This window comes from Esox lucius, chromosome 23, assembly GCF_011004845.1.
Source record: "Esox lucius isolate fEsoLuc1 chromosome 23, fEsoLuc1.pri, whole genome shotgun sequence".
NCBI classification, from domain to species: Eukaryota; Metazoa; Chordata; class Actinopteri; order Esociformes; family Esocidae; genus Esox; species Esox lucius.
In genome coordinates this window covers 3,518,114-3,538,899 of record NC_047591.1, presented here as the reverse complement: position 1 = coordinate 3,538,899, position 20,786 = coordinate 3,518,114, and the positions used below count along the sequence as shown (strand labels likewise).

General features: G+C 43.3%; 1 protein-coding gene across 16 annotated transcripts in view; it reads right to left on the bottom strand.

The window, feature by feature from the left end:
- Positions 1–20,786, bottom strand: part of plekha5 (pleckstrin homology domain containing, family A member 5) — a 151,241-nt gene that overhangs the window by 24,215 nt on the left and 106,240 nt on the right. For 12 of the 16 annotated variants that reach the window (XM_034289981.1, XM_034289983.1, XM_034289984.1 and 9 more), the window contains 6 exons: positions 15,791–15,907; positions 12,355–12,496; positions 8,784–8,888; positions 6,914–6,986; positions 2,594–2,694; positions 1,505–1,620 (listed from right to left, as the gene is read on the bottom strand). In XM_034289981.1, coding sequence (XP_034145872.1) covers positions 1,505–1,620; positions 2,594–2,694; positions 6,914–6,986; positions 8,784–8,888; positions 12,355–12,496; positions 15,791–15,907 — 654 coding nt within the window. Of the gene's footprint in view, positions 1–1,504; positions 1,621–1,833; positions 2,517–2,593; positions 2,695–6,913; positions 6,987–8,783; positions 8,889–12,354; positions 12,497–15,790; positions 15,908–16,025; positions 16,145–20,786 lie in introns of those variants that run through there. The other 4 variants (XM_034289985.1, XM_034289993.1, XM_034289994.1 and 1 more) reach the window with 3 other exon arrangements.

Below are 20,786 nucleotides of genomic sequence, written 5' to 3'. Positions count from 1 at the left end.
TGCCTGCCTGTCTGTATTCTCTTTCTTCTCCCTGTCTGTTTTTCTACTGATTGCCTGTCAGCCTGCCTTTCTACTTCTTGCCTGTCTTTCAACTGTCTGTCTGCCTGCCTGCCTATCTACCGCCCGCCTGTCTACCTGTCTTTCTGCCGCCCGCCTGCCTATCTGCCGCCCGCCTGTCTACCTGTCTTTCTGCCGCCCGCCTGTCTTTCTGCCGCCCGCCTGTCTTTCTGCCGCCCGCCTGTCTTTCTGCCGCCCGCCTGTCTTTCTGCCGCCCGCCTGTCTTTCTGCCGCCCGCCTGTCTTTCTGCCGGCCATCCGTTTTTCAAATGTCTGTCCGTCTGCCAGTCTATCTGTCTGCCTTTCCACTGCCCGTCTTTCTACTGCCTGTCTCCCTGTCTTTCTACGGACTGCCTGTCCGCCTGTCTTTCTACTGCCAGTTTGTTTTATTACTGCCCGTCTGTCTGCCTGTCTCGAGGGACTTGAGAGCAGAGGAGGAAGAGAAGTGAGAGGTTTTTAAAACATCACGTCCGCCCACAGCACTCTAAGGGGAACACTGAGACCTGTCCACTGCTGCAACCCTTCAGTGTGCTACAAGAAGACCATTAACAGGTCTGGTACTCCAGGGAGAAGTGTCTAAATGCTAGGCTAGCTAAAGTCCAATACCGCCTACTGCACTCAAGACCCAGTGACAGTGACAGTCCCCTTTGTACTTCTACAAAGGTTTTCCAAGTTTTTCCTCATGTACGACTGCAGTGAGGTCAAGTTGCAGTCACTAAAATTACACAAACGGCTATGTACAAAATGTGCTGTAATTTCTAAGTGGTTCATATGATATGCATGAAAATATACTGACATTTCCTCATTTTAAAACCACGGTCACGGTATGATTTGAAATTCAGTGCCGGAATAGAGAGCAAAAAAAAATTGTCACTCTCATACCACCTCACTGTATTTTGTCGAAAAAGATTTGGTCATTGTAAAGATTTGTGTCCTTCCCTGTCTATTCCTGGTGTTTACTGGACTGTGAAGGTGCTACCATGTATTGAGTCATGCGTATAACTGTATGGCCACATCGATAAACCCTCACAAACCGCTTGCAGCTAAAAACACAGAAATTACAGTCAACACGGAAAATGTTCTGTTGTATCGAGTGTGAAGTGCAGAAGGGAGCAGCACTAATGTCTCGATTTGGTCGCCTCTTTGGTGTGCCCGATCAAGGCAGCGAGGACGGCTACCATTGCTCTGGCATGTCAGCCCTGAAGCTGTAACTTCTTGTTCCCAGCCAGGCATCTTCAGCACCAACATCTGGTTCTTCTAAATGGATGCGATTTCTCGCCTCTACAGGAAATACTTTAGTCTCTCACGGCTGTCAGTTCGGTTAAATGGCAAATGCAATCACTGTTCGGCGAGGTTGGTAGTTTTCAATGCCACGTGCCTGGAAATCAAGTTGGGTCATTGTGGAAAGGGTTTGGGGATGGGGGGAAGGTCTCTCTATGACTACCCACCTCCTGATTGGCTCTGTGTGAACCAGGGCTGCGTCTGTCATCACTTTCATCCAGGACTCCATTTCTTTGACGGTGTCTGTGCAGAAGTAGTAGGTCCTCATGTTCGGGTGGGTCGCCTAGCAGGAAGAGAGCGAGAGAAGAGCAGAGAAAGGGAGGCAGAATGAGAAATACAAAAGTGGATAGGAGAGAAAGAAAAAGATGCAGAAAGAAAAGACAAAGAAAGAAAAGGAGGGAGAACAAAAGAGAGCGAGAGAAGGAGAGAGAGAAAGGGAGAAAGAATAAGAGCAAGAAATGGAGAGAACATGAGAAACAGAAGGAGAGAAAAGGGGGAGAGAGAGACTGACAGTCAGAGAGATAGAAAAGGGTTGGAAAACTAAGAATTTCTAATAGGGGCAAGAGATTGTTGGTTGACATCGACAATACTCTAGGGAGTATTTACATGACCTTCTAAGCCAGAAGTGTGTGTGTGTGTGTGTGTGTGTGTGTGGGGGTGTATGTAGCCTTTCTTCTCCAAGGCCGTGTAGCTCACATTTTAATTACCTTGGCTAAGGCTTGGGACCGTAAATATGAGTGACAGAGGGACCCTCCAAGCTGACTTTACCAATTCCCCGCAGCCGAGCCCAAGGACTGACACTAAATATGCACTTCAAACGACAACCCATAACCTACAAGGAGGAATAACCTTTACCAAACCTAGTACACTTGACAGGGGGCAGTATGCAGCTCAGGAGACCCTCCATCACACAGTGGAGAATGGGATAAAGAGCTGCGGATGTTGGGATGTTGAGGAGGTGGGAGTGAATGCCTTTGTTATTGTCCTGTAGATCATGTCCGTGTGGAGGAGGGAATCAATGTTTACACAGATGAAGGCGTGCAGGAAAATGGGGCAAAGATGCTTCGAATGGGGATGCGCCGTAGTGCCGGGTCTGTCTTTCAGCGTCCTCACCCAGAGGCTTTCTCTCTCCAGAATAATCCACAGACCTTATCGTGGACCGATGAGTGAAGGGGTGTCCTGTACACATATTTCCAGAGGTTCTCTGGCATGAAAGATCGAAATCAAAGACCAGAGTGTGTGTGTGTTATACTGACCTTGAAGGCGTATTTCCTGCTGATGTGGTCGTCGACAGACAGCATGGAGATGTGAAAGCTGGGCAGCAGAATACTACCCAGGATGCCTTCCTCCTTTTCATCTACAGACAGGAAGAAGAATTATCCTATATGTTCAATCATGTTGGCTTTGTTTAGGAGTGCACTGTCGGTATAGTCCGTTTTCAGACCTTCTAACCTGGATATAAAGTTTTTTATGAGCAACACGTGACAACCAAAACTGTGATTCAAGCATAATGCTGTTTGTTATGAGACACAATTTGTGCTACAAAATATTTGGCTTAGGGTGATTCCTGCTGCACTGTGGGTTTGAATCCAGGCCACTGCTCATTCAGCTAAAACTCTCGATCTTTCCCCACTCTTTTTCCAATAAAGTTAAGAAATGCCTGTAAATGTTTTTAGATTAGGTTTTCAGTTTTGTCTCTAAATGCATCATTAACTTGATAGTGATGTTGGTGGAAGGCTGCCCCAGAGGGAATTCCAAGTAGGAAAATACATTTCAACACAAATCAAGGTAGTCCTGATGTCAGCCTAAGGTCACGGAGGGGGGAGGTGAGAAGGACATCAGTAAAGCGGTCTTAAATTATATGACAAAATGTAGCCAACAGAGTAACATAGTTGGAGCCTCCACTCTGACATTCTTCTTAATGAATGTTTATACTATAGGTGTCTTCATGCAGAATAGTGACATTTAAAAAGCTGTCTCCTCAGAATTGTTTGGAATACTTCCATTACTAGGGACAATTTAGTCTGATTAATTCTATCAACTGTTTTTGGACAATGACACTGGGCAAAGCAAATACTGCCACTATAGATCTTTACCCAGAAATGAATGCAAGCGTATGCTTTGTGATACTGTATACCATTCATTCAATATGCCTTGATATTGGTGCATTGACCTCAAGGTGATCATCTCATCATAAGCAGCTTATCCAAGGGAAATATCAAGAACTGATTAATTGCTATAAATGAGATTCTGTCCTCAGTGATATAACCTGCTAAAATAACCATTAAAAAGGTCTTCTAGTCTTTAAAAGTGTGGGATTACCTGATGCAGCTCTCTCTTGAGCCACACAGGGAACCACGGCAGAAACACAGCAAAAATATTTCCGCTCAAGCCTACTACCATTGTGGAGATAAAGGCATTTCCCCCGCTACATACAGAGCAAGCTGTGCATGTATATTACGTAAAGTGCACCGGTTGGCACATTGTGCAGAGGACAGTCCTGAGGAACTGGAGGAGGGGAAGTATTACAACACTGACACAGGATGTTCCACTTTAGACGGACTGTTCTGTTGGATATGGTGGGAAGACTCTGTATGCTTTCCAGGCCTCAGAATAGATCCTTTCAGCAGGTTATCAGCGTGTGGCAGAGGCAGTCGCATGTGGATCGCTTTCTTCACTAAGAACCCCTAAATCCATGGCTTACATTGTGTTAACACAGTGGGGAATGCGGAAAATGGAGGAATAACTAAACCCTTTCTTCTTGGGCCACATTGCCAAACATCTGTAATTTCCCCCAGTCAAATTGAATCCTAGCAGCAGAACTTGGTAAACAAATGCTAACTTGGATGGGAGAGAGAAACACAGTGATGCTTCTGCATCGAAGGCAGTCAAGTAAACAGTGGCAGAATCTACCCGTTTGTAGCTCAAGGCGTTGAGTGTCGCTGCGTTGGATTTTTCATCGGTGTTGAGTGCTGCAGCAAAACCGGCAGAGCCCAAACCTGGCTTTACTTTACCCAGCGAGTACAATGGAACGCCCAGCAGCAATCTACTCATCTTCTCTCCTTACTGTATCACAACTCAAATTCATTTCAATAGGCATGAATGGTTGCCACTATGCCTCTCTGTGGATGCCTCACACTCGCTCCCCGTCTCTGTCTCTCTGTCTCCTCCCTGCCTGTCTCTAGGTCACCTCCCCGTCTCTGTCTCCTCCCTGTCTGTCTCTAGGTCACCTCCCCGTCTCTGTCTCCTCCCTGTCTGTCTCAAGGTCACCTCCCCGTCTCTGTCTCCTCCCTGTCTGTCTCTAGGTCACCTCCCCGTCTCTGTCTCCTCCCTGTCTGTCTCTAGGTCACCTCCCCATCTATGTCCCTCAATCACCTCCCTGTCTCTCTTTCTCTGTCTCCTCCCTGTCTCCCCCCAGTCTCTTCATCTCCTCCCAGTCTCAGTCTCTCCTTCTCCTCTCTGTCTGTCTCCTCCCTGCCTCAGTGTCTATCCCTATCAGCGTCTCTCTGTCAGTTCATTCAAAATTACTTCTCTTGCTCTCGCTATCTATGTGCGTTTGGTGTTTTAAGCGCATCTCTCGCTTACTCTGCGCCCCCCCCTCCCCCTTTCTGTGCCCCTCTCCCTCTGCATCTGTCCCTTTCCCTTAAAAATGTTTGTCAACGCAATTAACAGAACATTAAATTAACAGAACTTTAACTGAACAGTGAAAAACAATCACAGTAACAAGTGAATAGTGGGAAGGATCCAGGCACAGGAATTCATTTCATTATTCTGATTCATTATTCAGCTGGTTATCCCTACGATGTGGCAGCTGCTAAAATGGCACACCAGTGTTTCTCTCCCAGAAAAAGTGGAATTTTCTCAATTTCTGTTGTACTTTCAAAATGTTTTAAATTTGTTCTAAAATGTTAGGGAGAATATTTGATGTCTATCTGCATAGTTTTAGGAGTGCAGGAAAACATTTATCTCTGTCTATACCTCTCTGTGGGCAGAAAGAGCACAACCTGTCCTCTCTGGGCGGCCAGATCTGTCAGTGACAACCAGTTTCTACGGTCAGGTTGTGCTCACTGAGTCTGTATATAGTCAGTGTTTTTCTAGGTTTTCTATCAGACACAGTGGTCAGATCCGTCTGTTTAGAGACATATGGCATTCATTTTTTTGTGGCATCTTTCTAATAGATATAATATTCTTTTGTGATCATTTGGTTGGGCCAGATTGTCCGAGAGTGTCATGAGGCTTTATTGGGTTGGTATTGGTTTGTGGACTTAGTTTCAGGATCAGCTGGCTTAGGGGTTTCTTCTCTATGGTTTCCTCCTGGCATTGGAGGGCTTTGTAGTGGTAGGTGGGAGTCCTCTCTTCTTAAATTATTATAACAGGTGGTGTCTCTGTTTGTAAAATTCTTGTTTTGTTTGCGGGCCCCACACTTCACTGCCATATAGTGCAATTGGCTCAATTGGATCAAAGTTATGTCAAATTTGATACGTTTTAAAATGGCATAAAAATATTTATCTTACTTTTTCTTTTGGGAACGGTTTTGTTCCCAGTGAGGTCATGTTTTGTCCCAAATATGTGTACGTTTACGAGTGTTCTACGTGAGGAAGTATATCTATTTTCTGGACAAATGATCTAAATCTTTTTTGGAATATCATAATGTTCGGCCTTTTATAGATTGACTGTCAGTGCCCAGGTTTGGCAGAATCCATGCATAGTATCTAAATGTTGCTGTAGGCCTTCTTTTGGCCCTCTCTCTCTCTCTGCGCCTTTCTCTCAGCTCCTCCGCCTCCCTGACTCTGCCTCTCGCCTACATCTGCTCCTGCATTATATGCTGAGAGGGAAGAGGTGGTGAGGGACACAGACTGGCATTTAAGTAACTTTTTCTAGAAAATTAGCATTCAAAGTAGAATGACAGTGAATTTAACCTTTGAGCCATTTGAGGATATGATTTGACTTGGTTGGTTAATTCCATGAAGATCTGTACCAAAACAGAATCCTAAGTGTATCAGTCAGGGGCGTTCGCAATCACACAATATCCTCTGTTGTAAATTTCGCCTTCGGACACAACTCCTAGACACAACCTAATCTCTGAACACTCAGATGGCACTCATGGTAAAATTTAGACAGCGAAGAAAGAGAGAGAAAGGAGCTATCAGAAACCATAGCACGTTGATGCTCTTTAAAAGATTTTTCTCTCTCTTGGTTTGTTAATAAACAGGCAATCCCCTCCTGTGCCTGTCATGAAAGACCAGGCTGATTGCACTCTGGGACCGTTTAATTGAACAATTTATGGAAATGTATCTCTCAGAGACCCGAGAGAATTGGGGTAAATAAGCAACAAAGTTCAGTTTTACTGCTAGCTGTGACACACCTTATGTATGTCCTACACTCAGAATGTTGTGTGTGTGTGTGTGTGTGTATATATCTCAACCCTGTAGTAGAAATGTTGTGTGTGTGTGTGTATACCTCACCCCTGTAGTAGAAATGTTGTGTGTATGTATATCTCACCCCTGTAGTAGAAATGTTGTGTGTATGTATATCTCACCCCTGTAGTAGAAATGTTGTGTGTATGTATATCTCACCTCTGTAGTAGAAAAGGCACATGTCAGACAGCACAAACCACCTCTTCTTCCAAAGCTTCATCCCTGTGCTGTCCTATAGAAAAAGACCGGAAACATCCTTCAGTCATTGAGAATGAGCAAAGCACTTAATATTCAAACTTCCTGGTCATCAGAAGGGCGGTTGTTAGCAATTATCCAATTTTTTTTACCACCATTCAATCATTGGCACCAGGTCTAAACAAAGCAAGGACTGGACTGCCAGCACAGACAGATACAGAGTTCAAGAAGCAACGCACTGCTTCTGATCCCGCACAGTTTAATTAACCAAAGCATTCTAATCCCACTGAAACAAATGGGATTTTCTTTATCTCTTCATAACTTCCTTTCGGTTTATATGGCTGTTCACGTGGGCGTGCGCTTCAGTCAGATTTTGTTTCTTGATAAGGTGCTTCTGTCTTCGCTCTTTCACGGATGGGTCTGCTAACGGCACCATTCTTTATAGCGTAACGCAAATACGCTAACACAAATTTGTAATTTGCCTTGTCGCTCCTTGTGTTAAACTTCATTTCATGCGCGAGTGGAAGCAAGGGGCGAGTAAAGCTTTACCAGAGTAAATTAAACCTTTCCTCTAGAAGTCTCTAGTTGGCAGGTTTGATAAGGGAAACGGACAAGTCTTTGGGAAGAGAATTGATGCAGGTTGGTAAGCACGCCAAAACCAGAACTTATTGACATTTATACTCTAGTTGTTAACTGACTGACTTTAAGGGTGATTGTCCTTATCGAGTGACTGAGTGTGTGTGCACGCGAGCTAGGTGGTCTTAACACAAATTAACCCGCAGGCAGATCTTGAGCAATTTCACTCACAAAGTCATAAAGTTGAAATATAAAGACAAATTGTTCAGTCACAGCATTAAATACTTATGATTTAATAAGAGACAGGGAGTGATCAATATATAGGAAGAGTAAGACAGTGAGAGTGACAAAAGAGAGCAAGAGACAGAGACTGAAAGTCATATCCACATCCAATCAAGGATGGTTGTCAATGAGGGATCATGCCACTGTATCAGTAATAACTAAAACAAAAGGACCAAAGCTATTTGAATTAGAATGACAACAGAAAACATCAACATTTAGATTGAATGAGACGGCCAGATAACAAGGGATGAGGACAAACTAAAAACCCCAAAACCAATCTGATTCAAATTAACTGTCTGGGAATACAGATTTAAAGTGTCTTACTCTGAATGTGAACGAGACCTCCACTGTTAGTTTGTCTTTGTTCTACTTGTACACAACAAAGACAGTGAAACAAGGAGAGAACTTCTTTTATAAATCAACCCTGGAAGACATGTCGCTGGTTCACATAAGTAAAAAGCTATTAAAAGGTGTTATGTTCAGGGCAGACGTTGTTAGTTAGCATTGTGGTTAGCATTAGAAATAAGGGTTTGGTTCAGGGTAAGAGTTAGGAGGTTGGAGTTAAGGCAAGAGGTTTGGTAAAATGGGAATCAGTGTGGATGTCCCCACAAAGACAGAAATCTAAAATGTGTTTGTGGTGTTACACAGCTGACAGCTGCTACTGAAGAGAACTGCATGTGTCCAATGTCTATTATTGCAACTATAATTAAACGCCTATGAAATTGGCGATGGGTGTTTGTTTATATTTGTGTGTGTGTGTGTGTGTGTGTGTGTGTGCGCCAAGTGGCTATCCTCACAGAGCCCCGTCTCAAAAACACTTTTCCAATGGCGCGGTTCCAATAACATCCATCCTGTAATCAGCCATTTCAGAAGTTCAGTTTTGAATTCATGCTGTAGACCATTTTCAGAGCAAACTGCAAGGAAATCACAGTGAAGTGGGCTTTGACTGTTGGTATAAGGGGAACCGCAAATTTACCTGTTTGTACAGCCAGTTGCTCTTGACTGCCGGCGCATTGGGGTTCCTCTTGATTGAGTTGGACCTCTTGCCAAAGTTATGCACTTTTTTGGAAGACCTCGAAGGCTAAAAACAAAAGACCAAACAACAGTTACTGAACATTTCAACTGATCTTTCCAAAGGGATGTAACCGGTGGTAGAAGAGTAGATGGCAGCTACCCTTGCGTTTAAAGCATCAGACCACTAACTGAAAGGTGGCAAGAACTAATCCCCAAAACCGGCAAGGTGAAACTCTGTTGTTCTGTCTCGGAGCTTGGCACTTAAATGTGATTGCTCCCTGGGCACTTTCAGCAACTCTCCAATACTGGGTTGTGCTAAAGGCAGAAGCAAAACCTAGGGTGAACCATGTGTGCAAATTGATAAAGATTCTCTTTCTATTCTCAGAAAATATATTTGAAATGCTTATTCTTTCAAAATGTCCACTTTCCTCTCCCCTTGGTAGCAGGGCTTCTGTTAGGAACATTTAGAGCCAGACAAACTTGGCCGTCATCACTTTATTTTCTCAGACATTTGAGATGTGTACCCAACACATAAACCCTAGAGCACTATGAAGTACAACCCTGTTCCCAATAAAGTCAGGGACAGTGCATACAATGCAAATAAAAACAGAATGCAGTGATGTGCAAATCATTTATCCTTATATTTAATTGAAAAATAGTACAAAGACAACATCACATGTTGAAACAGAGAAATGTTAGTTTTTTTGGAAAAATAAATTTTGAATGAGTGTTTTGCAAGTTTTCATTAATGCAGCTGGTACAATGTAACGCATGCAGCAGGACCTGACGAGTGCTTCATTTTCACCGCACGCACATTGTTTCAATTGCACAGGTTTGTTTGACATATCAGCGGAGCATGTGCATGTTTGCCGTGGACAATGGCCTGCACAAAGTGAGTGACTGTTGTTGGGAAATCAAAACCGTCCAACTCCTCCCTAAGACATGATTTTGAGGCCATCTTTATATGTTTCTGGAGAGAAAATCATCTCTTTGCAAGCACTGTAAATAATTAAGTCCATCTTTGCCAGTTTTGTCTGAATAGTGTACACTTCCCAGAAGCCATTTATGATGTACTAGCAAGCGGTTCACAAATGTCTTCAATTTTAACAGCTTTTTGTTTTCTTTACAGGCCAAAAGCCAGGTAATGGGAGCTCTGTAGGTACTAGTGAAGGGTATTTATCTCTGAGGGGAGCAAAGCATACAAATAAAGTTGGTTGGCAAAGAAGGTGCAGTAAGATTGTGGTAACACAATCCTCTGTTTTACAACCCCATCATTCATGAGCGCCAAGGGTAACGTAGAGCAAATGTCGATTGAGACAGACAGAATTTGAAATCCCTTGACCTCTCGTCACAGTAGCAAGAATGACAATGTTAACAAATAATTACAGCCCATGAAAAAATGCATGGTCAGTATAAGCGAAAGAAAAAAAATCTTATTCATGGAAGCATATGTTTCATTTTTTAACAACCTGCATATTTCTCTGCAGACCTATAGCAAGACACAATGAACAATCAATTCTCTCACTGATTGGACTAGTGTGGAGCTGTATATCGCTTAGTGACGGGCCAGTCCAGGATTACAGTGTGGAGAACAAGTATTTGATACATTGCCGAGTTTGCAGGTACAAAGCATGTAGAGGTCTGTCATTTTTATCATAGATACACTTCAAATGTGGGAGACAGAATCTAAAACAGAAATCCAGAAAATCCCATTGTATGATTTTTTTATAATTAATTTGCATTTTATTGCATGACATAAGCATTTGATCACCTACCAACCAGTAAGAATTCCAGCTCTCACAGACCTGTTAGTTTTTCTTTAAGAAGCCCCTGTTCTCCACTCATTACCTGTATTAACTGCACCTGTTTGAACTCGTTACCTGTATAAAATACACCTGTCCACACACTCAATCAAACAGACGCCAACCTCTCCACAATGGCCAAGACCAGAGAGGACCTCAGAGATAAAATTGTAGACGTGCACATGGCTGGGATGGGCTACAGGACAATAGGCAAGCAGCTTGGCGAGAAGGCAACAACAGTTGACGCAATTATTAGAAAATTCAAGAAGAAGTTGTTCAAGATGAACGGTATGGGGCTCCATGCAAGATCTCACTTGGTGGGGCATCAATGATCATGAGGAAGGTGAGGGATCAGCCCAGAACTACACGACAGGACCTGGTCTATGACCTGAAGAGAGCTGGGACCACAGTCTCAAAGAAAACCATTAGTAACACACTACGCTGTCATGGATTAAAATCCTGCAGTGCACGCAAGGTCCCCCTGCTCAATCCAGCGCATGTCCAGGCCCTTCTGAAGTTTGCCAATGACATCTGGATGATCCAGAGGAGGAATGGGAGAAGGTCATGTGGTCTGATGAGACAAAAATAGAGCTTTTTGGTCTAAACTGTTTAGAGGAATAAGAAGGATGAGTACAACCCCAAGAACATCATCCCAACGGTGAAGCATGGAGGTGGAAACATCATTCTTTGGGGATGCTTTTCTGCAAAAGGGACAGGACGACTGCACCGTATTGAGGGGAGGATGGATGGGGCCATGTATCGTAAGATCTTGGCCAACAACCTCCTTCCCTCAGTAAGAGCATTGAAGATGGGTCGTGGCTGGGTCTTCCAGCATGACAACGACCCGAAACATACAGCCAGGGCAACTTAGGAGTGGCTCCGTAAGAAGCATCTCAAGTGGCCTAGCCAGTCTCCAGACCAGAACCCAATAGAAAATCTTTGGAGGGAGCTGAAAGTCTGTATTGCCCAGCGACAGCCCCGAAACCTGAAGGATCTGGAGAAGGTCTGTATGGAGGAGTGGGCCAAAATCCCTGCTGCAGTGTGTGGAAACCTGGTCAAGAACTACAGGAAATGTATGATCTCTGTAATTGCAAACAAAGGTCTCTGTACCAAATATTAAGTTCTGCTTTGCTGATATATCAAATACTTATGTAATGCAATAAAATGCAAATTATTTACTTAAAAATCCTACAATGTGATTTTCAGGATTTTTGTTTTACATTCTGTCACTCACAGTTGAAGAGTACCTGTGATAAAAATGACAGACTTCTACATGCTTTGTAAGTGGGAAAACCTGCAAAATCGGCAGTGTATCAAATACTTGTTCTCCCCACTGTATATACAATCTAGAGTCCCACTGTATATACAATCTAGAGTCCGGGTTGTGCTGCTTTCTGCGGCTAACACAGTTTGCAATACAGCAAAACCTGTATTTCATTTTAATTATTCAGCAGCATGACTAAATAGGTGCTTACAATAGAGAGCGCTCATACTTTTGCTGTCCTGGTACCTGTGTGAATCGAACTCACAACCTCAGTGCAGCAAGATCCATGGTCTACCAACCGGAATACATTGGAGCCTCTACACTGAACAAGGGTTAGGGTTACCTAACCCTAACCCATTATGGCAGAGATTACGTTCTCTTTAGAAACTGCCAAAATCCTCTCAGAGTGGGCGTGTTGTCTGGTGGCTGATAAAGGTTGTGTGTGCAGGTCAGCCCGGGGCTCTCACCCGTGTGGCTGGGCTGCTGCCAGGGTAGGTGCTGTAGTCAGAGCCACCAGTGTAGTTGGACGCCTCGCTCATGGTGCTCGTCGGGCGATCCTTCTTCACGCCGTCGCTCTCCTGTGAGGGAGCCTGTTCTGGAGCCTTCAACCTAGATGAGGGAAAGATGTAAAGTGAGAGAAAATGTGGAGAGAGCGAGACAGGGAGGGAGAAAGACAGGAGGACAAAATTACAAGAACGACAAGAAGACTGCACAAACGAGGCAGGGACTCAAATCTGTCGGATCGATGGGCGAGTTAGTGGCGAAGCGTGGAGGCTGTGTGTGTGTGTCTGCACAACCAACACTGATTGCTCTGCGAATAGGGGAGAGCTGCTGCTAATCCCTTACGGCCAAGCCTGTATACTGTAGTGCTACTGGATTGGCAGTTTAAGCTCCAACCATAATGAAAGCCCGTTGCTGTTAAAAAAGAAGAAAACACCACATGCTCATAGAGGGTAAATTAGTAAAAAGGGACAGGAAAGAAATGAGAAAGAGAAGCAGAGAGAGAGGAAGAGAAGGAAGGAAAGCCAGGCCCCATGAATCAAACCAATTACTCACTTCGTGTCACCGCTGATATATTCTTTCACGTCAGCCCACTTTAAATCACCTGCCAACTTAGCTTGACAAATTGAATGGCTCAAAGTTTACGTCCCAGTTGAGTGGAGGGACAATAGCAACTGCAGAAAAGTTCAAGGTCCCTTGGGTTAAACCACCTGGCTCCGTAAAAGCTTTATTGCTTAAAATGATGGCAGCGGAAAAAAAATGCTAAACTTTGCTATAAATTGTCCTATTTGCAGAGTTCACACATTCACGTCTGCAACTTGTTTTTAGAGTATTGTCTCTGAGAACAGTGGCCTATATTCTGTAGTTCCGATGTAGGGACGATTTTGCGCAGAGGAATGACAGTATCTGGAGCATGGAAAGAAGCAGAGAGAATATCTGTGTCTAGGTGTTAATGCTAGGTTTAAGGTCACCTCCTCAACGAAACAACATCTTGTATGGGATTGTACGCTCTGATCTCAGTGCTGATAACTGCTAAGGAATTCAAATCTGTCCTCAAACATACTCTACTTTATACTCCTTTTCTCTACGCCTCCTACCAGCTTTCAGGTAGAGGTAGGGTGATAAATCTAATATGTATCAACACCAAACCCAAGGTGACAGCAGGTAGACCAGATGTTAGGTGGGTCGGGCCAGGAAACCCAAAGACTTCTAGAACGAATCCTGAGCCGACTGAAGGCCACTGAGCAGGACAGTTTTCCCTAATTGCTCCCCAGACATCCAATGTGGCTCCCCCTGCCACCCCCCTACATTTCAGGTAATAATACCCAAACCCATTAATCCTTCTGCTAATTGACCTGAATGTAAATTTACACTGGAGAAAGTCGTCAGAAATGAAATACAGTAGTATTGTGTTGGGGGTCAAGGGTCAATCTGTCCTGTCCCAATTACCTACGTTGCATTATATAATCCCAATAGCTGACATTTCTGCTCCCTCCGTCTCCACCGCAACCCAACCCTCCATTTAAGCAGGTCAGGCTGCATTTTGGATAGCATTCCGTGTGATTAGGCATGTATCATGCTGCTGACATGCTACAGAAGGATGTGACCGGTCAGCCAGAATAGGTCCTCAGGAGGTTGTTGTGACAGGCTGCCACGACAGACGCGTCAACGTGTGGGGGGGGGGCTTCGCTTCCACAAGGACACACGTTGGTTCAGCTTAATGTTCCAAAACAGAGGAACTCTATTTCGCTTTCGCAAAATGACATAAAGCGCGTCCTCGACACATCGGTGGTGAAAACCTACTTAGTGAAATGCTAGATAGGTGCAATTATCTTTAAAGTGGATAACAGTCTTTACAGCTCATTTCACTGGATTACAACTCAACTGGAGCTATAAATTCCTTCATAATGCACGCCTACAGGATGGTTCCTTAATGGGTGTCGGATTCCGTCAACGGGGAGCCAGTGACCCGTGCGTGACCTTCCGAGCCATGAGGATTACCACAAGTTAACTCGAGCATTAAAGACGGAGGATATAATAACAGGTTATTAATTACTAATTTGTCCGCTGAGCCTGGAATGGCTCCAATTCCAACACTCGCCTTCAATTAAGGCGCTTCGGCTTGAAAGATTGCGTTTGTCTTTGAGTGTGCACGCACTTGTGTTTGGAGCATCAAAGTGGTGACATTTAATGCCTCTCAAATGGAGATCAAGTGCAAGGGCTGGACAGGCTGTGAAATTGGTCCATTTCTGTGCCCGTCTGAGACAGTCCATGAATTGGTCAGTGTGAATTGCACGCCAATTGACTTCTGTGCGACTGAGTGGAGGCCATCAGTCCTGATGACAACATCAATAGGACCCGAAGAGAGAGCGACTCATACTCAGACCGAACTATCAGCTGGCATGCTTTCGATCACTTTCTCGCCCACCCCCCATAAAGCTTTGTTCCTATCACTTGAATGCTTCGTTCCTTTCATTCTGTTCGATTGCTTTTGACTTGGCTTCATCTTTCTCTTCCCTTTGCCTCCGCTGATAGAAGTGCTTAGTGTGGAACCCAATGTCTGACCTTTGAGGGGGTTCAGAAAACCCACATTTGGACCGCATGGCATCGCCGGTCGCAACACCTCTTGTGCAACAGCCCCACGTGTTTTAGTGAGTCACCAGAGAGGAGGGACACAGAAAAGGTGAGATGAGAGGCTATAGAATGTTATTTTGACACGAGACCGACAGAAGGAGTGGTGGTGTTGCTCAGCCAGCCGTGGCAATCCTATGGTGTGAGATACAGGGGCCGATTGTCACCATTGGACGGGCCAAGTTATAAAAGTATTTGATTCCTTTCAAACACACGCTTTTTGTCCGGGCAACCGTGCGGGACCATTACGATTATATTCCATGCTCAATCAAGTCCCTGAAAGAACACACACCCGTTGAATCCACGTCCGCTAATTAACTAGCGATGGTGTCTGTCACACTGAACACAGAGAGGATGTCATTACTAGACAGTTTACGGAAGTACACCCATTACAATAATAAAAAATAAAGCCACAAAGACTAAACTTATTTCACCCACCGTGCTCGCGCATATGATATACTGTAGTCGATTTGGGATGGAAGTGAAGCTTGTTTTTCCCCATTAAATATGCTTGAAGACAAATTGGATGGCACACAGAAATGTCGCACATCGAGGCATTAGGGATGCATAGTGGGCTATCCGCGATCCAACACAAGCCACCCGCTGCCTCTGGTGAGTGTTAGGACTGACTTAATGAGACAGAGATAGAGGAAGGACACCGGAGAGATGAATTATCTGGGTTTCTCCACAGAAAGACAGATGAAGAGGCTTAATAGCGAGGAAGAGCAAAGCGTCCATCCAGCCCATAGCCAAATATGTACACCATATTACCTGTCGGACACACTGTCTGACCTGTCGGTCACCGCGCCTGTAACCGGGGTGATTGAAACAGGCTTGACTGAGGTGACAGGATCTTTAACAGGGTGGATAAGCTTTGCCGAAGTCACGCTAGAAAAACAAAAAGAGGGAGGAAACAAATTGAATTAAATAATATTAGCAAACAATAGAATTGGGGGAAAACATCAAACATGTTAAAATAATAATGAGTTACCAAATAAACATTTACGTCAAACTTAAAAACAACTGCAGTCGTCAGACGTGCGTTTGGGCCGCACAGGATCCACAAGTCTTGTCCCAGTGGGCTGAGAAGTCAGGACAGGTTCTCTATGACAGGTTGGTTTCATACTTGGGAAACCAGGGGAGTGTGACAGGGTGAGTTTACTAGCAGGTAGATACAACAACCAGAAGTGATTTAGCCCTCCAGGAATGTCATTTGGGCAGCCCTGGTGTGGGAAAAAAACCATACATAAACACTGTCTCAGTTTGTTGGGATGACTCGCCCCAATCCCTGCCAATTCCACAGCCATACTGCCAGTCTCTCCCTATGCCAGTCTCTTCCATATTAGGGCCTTCCCCTGCATAGCCCCTTAGCTCCGGGGCTTCTTTAAGGAAGCTTTCAAACATATAATCACAAAAATATGGTAATTCCGCTGAGGCTTTTATCTAGAGCCTCTTAGAGTTAAACACAAACTGAACGTGGCTCATTGGGCAATCATCAAGTCTAGTATTAGAACTGCCCATCAGAAAGATGGATCCCATCTAACAGTTATTAAAGCCCAACTCAAGAAGTCATGTTATATTGAACCCAGATGGCTCTGATGGCAGCATCACTATTTTTTTCATCCTAGCCAAGGCAGCAATCATCCTTTCAGAAAGCAGAATTTGACTGGTATTTTACAAGAACATCCCCTGATAGGGAACATATCCTCATGGGAGATTTCAGTTTAAACTGGAACGACAAACAAAAAGATGAAATGTATTACAGAGTAATATGATCTTCTGTTCGTTAACGATACAAAAAACGGAAAACAAAATAAACCAAAACTCATATAGACCTATTGTCCTCAAATTAACTGGCGAGAATAATCAAACAGTGCAATCCAATAACTGGTCTATCACATCATAGTTTAACTTAGATTGCAATAAAAGCTTACTATACAGATGAAATTTAAAACCCCTCAAGAAGGCTTTGTCTGGTAAATACCAATAAAATACTTGGTACATTTTGAAATTGACTAGAAAATTATGTCGGACGATCATGCTGCACTAAAGGAAACATTAAAAACAGGACTAGATGTGGTAATGATATTCAGACGGCAGACAAACAAGATCTCAGAGCTAGGAAAATCTAAATCCAACCTTTGAATTAACAAGGAAAAACATTACAGTTCAAGATTTGAGGCAAACATTAACATTATCAACCAAGGCGATGACTCTCAACATGTCTGAAATTATTCCAGTTACAAGGGTGAAAGGAAAGAAAATGTTAAGCACCATGAAGTCAAAGTGGTCCACAGTTTTGATGAAGCCTTCCATCAAACTGAATTTTTTAAGACCAACTTTTAAGACCAAAAATTGTCAAACTCTCTGAATTGAAAATCTGACAACTGGTGTGCCTTTGATTCAACATTAACACTGAAAAATTGCTCCCATCGCCGGTTACCACTATACTCAGAGTTAAGGAGTATCCCAACTCCTTCAATATTGTTATACATTCACAAAGCTTGATTTTAGGTCAGAAACTGTATAACTGTAAACCAAAGGCATGACCGTCAGCAATTGTTACTGCCGCATTCATGTCTGGAGATTTCATGGTCAATATTGACAGACCAGTATTTTTACAATAAAGTCAAATGCAGGATTTGCTACGATAGTCACTGAGCAACTGACAGATCACTAATACTACTGACTGGATTCAGAGCTAATCATTCTACCACCTAAATAGAATCATCACAAATTGTCAGGTTTAGGAGCTGTGTATTTAGGTTAGCTAAAAACACATTCCTACTGTACATAAAGATGAAGAATACCATTGCAGAAAAACATGGTTTACGCGAGACAACGAGCAGCATTGTCTCCAGTGACTTAGATGAATCACTTTGCAGATATTAGCATGTTTTAATCACAGAAAGGTGAGGGGGGTGGGGCCTAATAGTCCTTCCACCTGACAGCTGTGGCAGAAATTGTTGCGTCTACACTTTTGTTTAATGTAGATCTAACAGGAATGAGCCTGATGATGATTATGCACAACATCTTGACCTGTGTGTGAAAATCTCATACTTTTATTGCATTTAGTTTGTATCATAGTATCTATGCATGTTGCCTGTGGGTGTACATTTTCCTTGAGCTTTGGTATTATCAGTTTCCCTAGAGTGAAGCTAGCTGACTGCCGGACAGTCCCCTCGTCCCTCAAACCTGACTGCAGGTTGGTCTGGCATTAAAATGAGACCGGCAACTGAAAACATTGTGAATTTAGGAATGTATTGTATTTCTCAGGGAGAATGTAGGGAAGGGAAAAGAGAATGAGAACAGCATGATACAGAAAGCAAAATAAGAAGATGGACAGGGAGAGGACAGTGAGTGAGTGAGAGAATGAGAGCACCCTTGCGAGAGAGAGAGAGAGAGAAAGAGAGAGAGTTGAAAGCAAGAGTATAGAGATGGTGGGGGGTGGAGTGAAAAGGAGGGGTAGAAGAATGTAAATGTGGTTATGATGATAGATGATGAAAAGACCAAAAACTCTCCTTCAGTACAGAGGTGGAGGACATTAAATATAATTCAGTCCTGAGGGAGCCACGTGGATGCACAAGGCAATTAGCAGTACATTAAAGACACAAAGTTGCAGAAAAGTGACTAAATATTATAATAAAGATGACAGATGGTACAAGTCCCCTGTCATGAAGCAATGGAAACTTTCTCCTGTTTGGATATTACAGTTGCAGAACTGTCCCTATTGAGGGCCATGTCCACATGCTGTGAGGTGGAGATTAGTGATCAGTGCCTGTCTATGGAGATTAAAGCAGAGCCCCACTGTATCAAACTCATTAAGGACGTCTGTACGGACCGAGAGCCCTAATCCCACTGAGAAAGGAGAGAGTGTGAACGAGTTATGGAGTATGAGAGGGTCAGACAAATAAGAAGGAAAAGGAGAAAAAGAAGCCACATGAGAGTGAAGGATGGGTGAGTCAGAGAAGGTGAGTTGGAGGGTGTGGGCGATGTATTGAGAGACATGGAGGGATAAAGGACACGTGGGAACACCATCAATTCACGTTCCACCCTCTACTTTGTCCATGGAGAAGATGGAGGCGTGTGAGGGGAGTGGGGACATTTATCTCCAGGTGGGGGCTGTATATACCTCAGTCCCTCCTGAAATGTTCAATTCTTTTTCTTCATCAGGATAGAGTTGAGTGTTTGTTGTTTTAGGGACTTGGAATTAATGCACTACTTCCTCATAAAAAAAAGGGTCTTGTCACTAACATTAAAGGATAATACTTCTTCCAAGTCAATACTCATTTCTTTGTAGATCGTAATCTAAACGAAGTTCTCCTGTCTGCCCTTAAATATGTCTAATTTGTTTTAATGAAAATCACTACCTCAGCTTCAAAGTCAGTCAAGTGTTTAAGTATGGTTAATGTCTGTATGCTAGAAAAGGATTTGTACTCTGTTCAAGAAGTATAGCATTTGTAAGACTGGATATTGTCAGGGACCTCAAAACTTCCTGCGATTCTCACAATTGTGCCGTGTTTCAATACTGTAATTTGCCATTTGATTGTTGAAAACATATTGCTCACCATATGTCTGCTGCAGCCATGAAATAAAAAAAGTTTTTATACAGAAATACTGAAACTTGCTGAAAACAAATGATATAAATAAAACAGAACAAAAAACAATTAACAAGCAGTTACATTTTTAAGTACAGCCAACTGGCCCCAAAATAATGTTAAGATTTTCAACTGTATCAATTTCTCTACCATCACTAAGTGTTAAACAGTCTTCTGACAGCCGGGGAGAGGGAGAGTGACAAGCCCAGCCAATTAATATTGCTTTGTTATCTGCTCACGGAGAGGCCTAAGCTCGATAGATAATCAGGATGCGAGTTGTGTTCTTCACTGGGTTGGAAGAAAACATACTTTTCCTTTAGTTGTTTCAAGTATTGTGTCCTTTCATTCTTGCAACGTGTAAGGACTTGAATAGAAAGTGGGTGTTTATCATGAAAAACCAATGCATTCCAGCAGTCAAAGCTAGGTCAGGCTAAGAACAATAACAGTGGTGTGGAGATGAGTTTTCTTTGAAGATTTAAGAAATCTTAAGAAATGTCAAATTTCTGTTTCTCCTCACCACTGTGACTGTTTCTCCTTACCACAGTGACTGAAAATTGAAGATAATTCTTCGTTTATGTGGCCCGATACGACTCCCATGTGCCTGTTACATTTCTGTTCCATTTCTGAGTTTGGAAGCGATAGCCTACACTTTCCCACAAACATTAGAGGTTCTAACCTCCAACATCACCTCAATCTGTTGTCTGACATTCTCACCATGGTTGGGATTAACAATTAACACACAAACAGTGTCAAAAAATACAAACCAACGTCTCTGCACCCTCCTCAGACTTCTCAGCAAGCCGCTAATAAGACGAGCACACCTGGGATGGAAAAGGATTCAAATGAATTTGAAGTAATTTAGATATAGGCTTGAATGCGTTTCCCTTCCTCAATGGAACCACTCAAACACAGTCCAAACCATGCCCACTGGACACTTTGAAGAATAAAAAAAAATGGTAGCTGTACCCAAATATGAGTGTGACAGGGGAAATTGTCAGAGCAGTGAGGGGTGGGATTCATCACTCAACAGCACAGCCAGAAAAGCATAACCGTCGACAGCGGGGGGACCTAAATCCCCAGGACACAATGTTTCATCTAGATATTCTTACAGAGTTTTGGCTGCATAAGACGGTCCATATAATTACCTTTTACGAACATCTAGAGAGTAA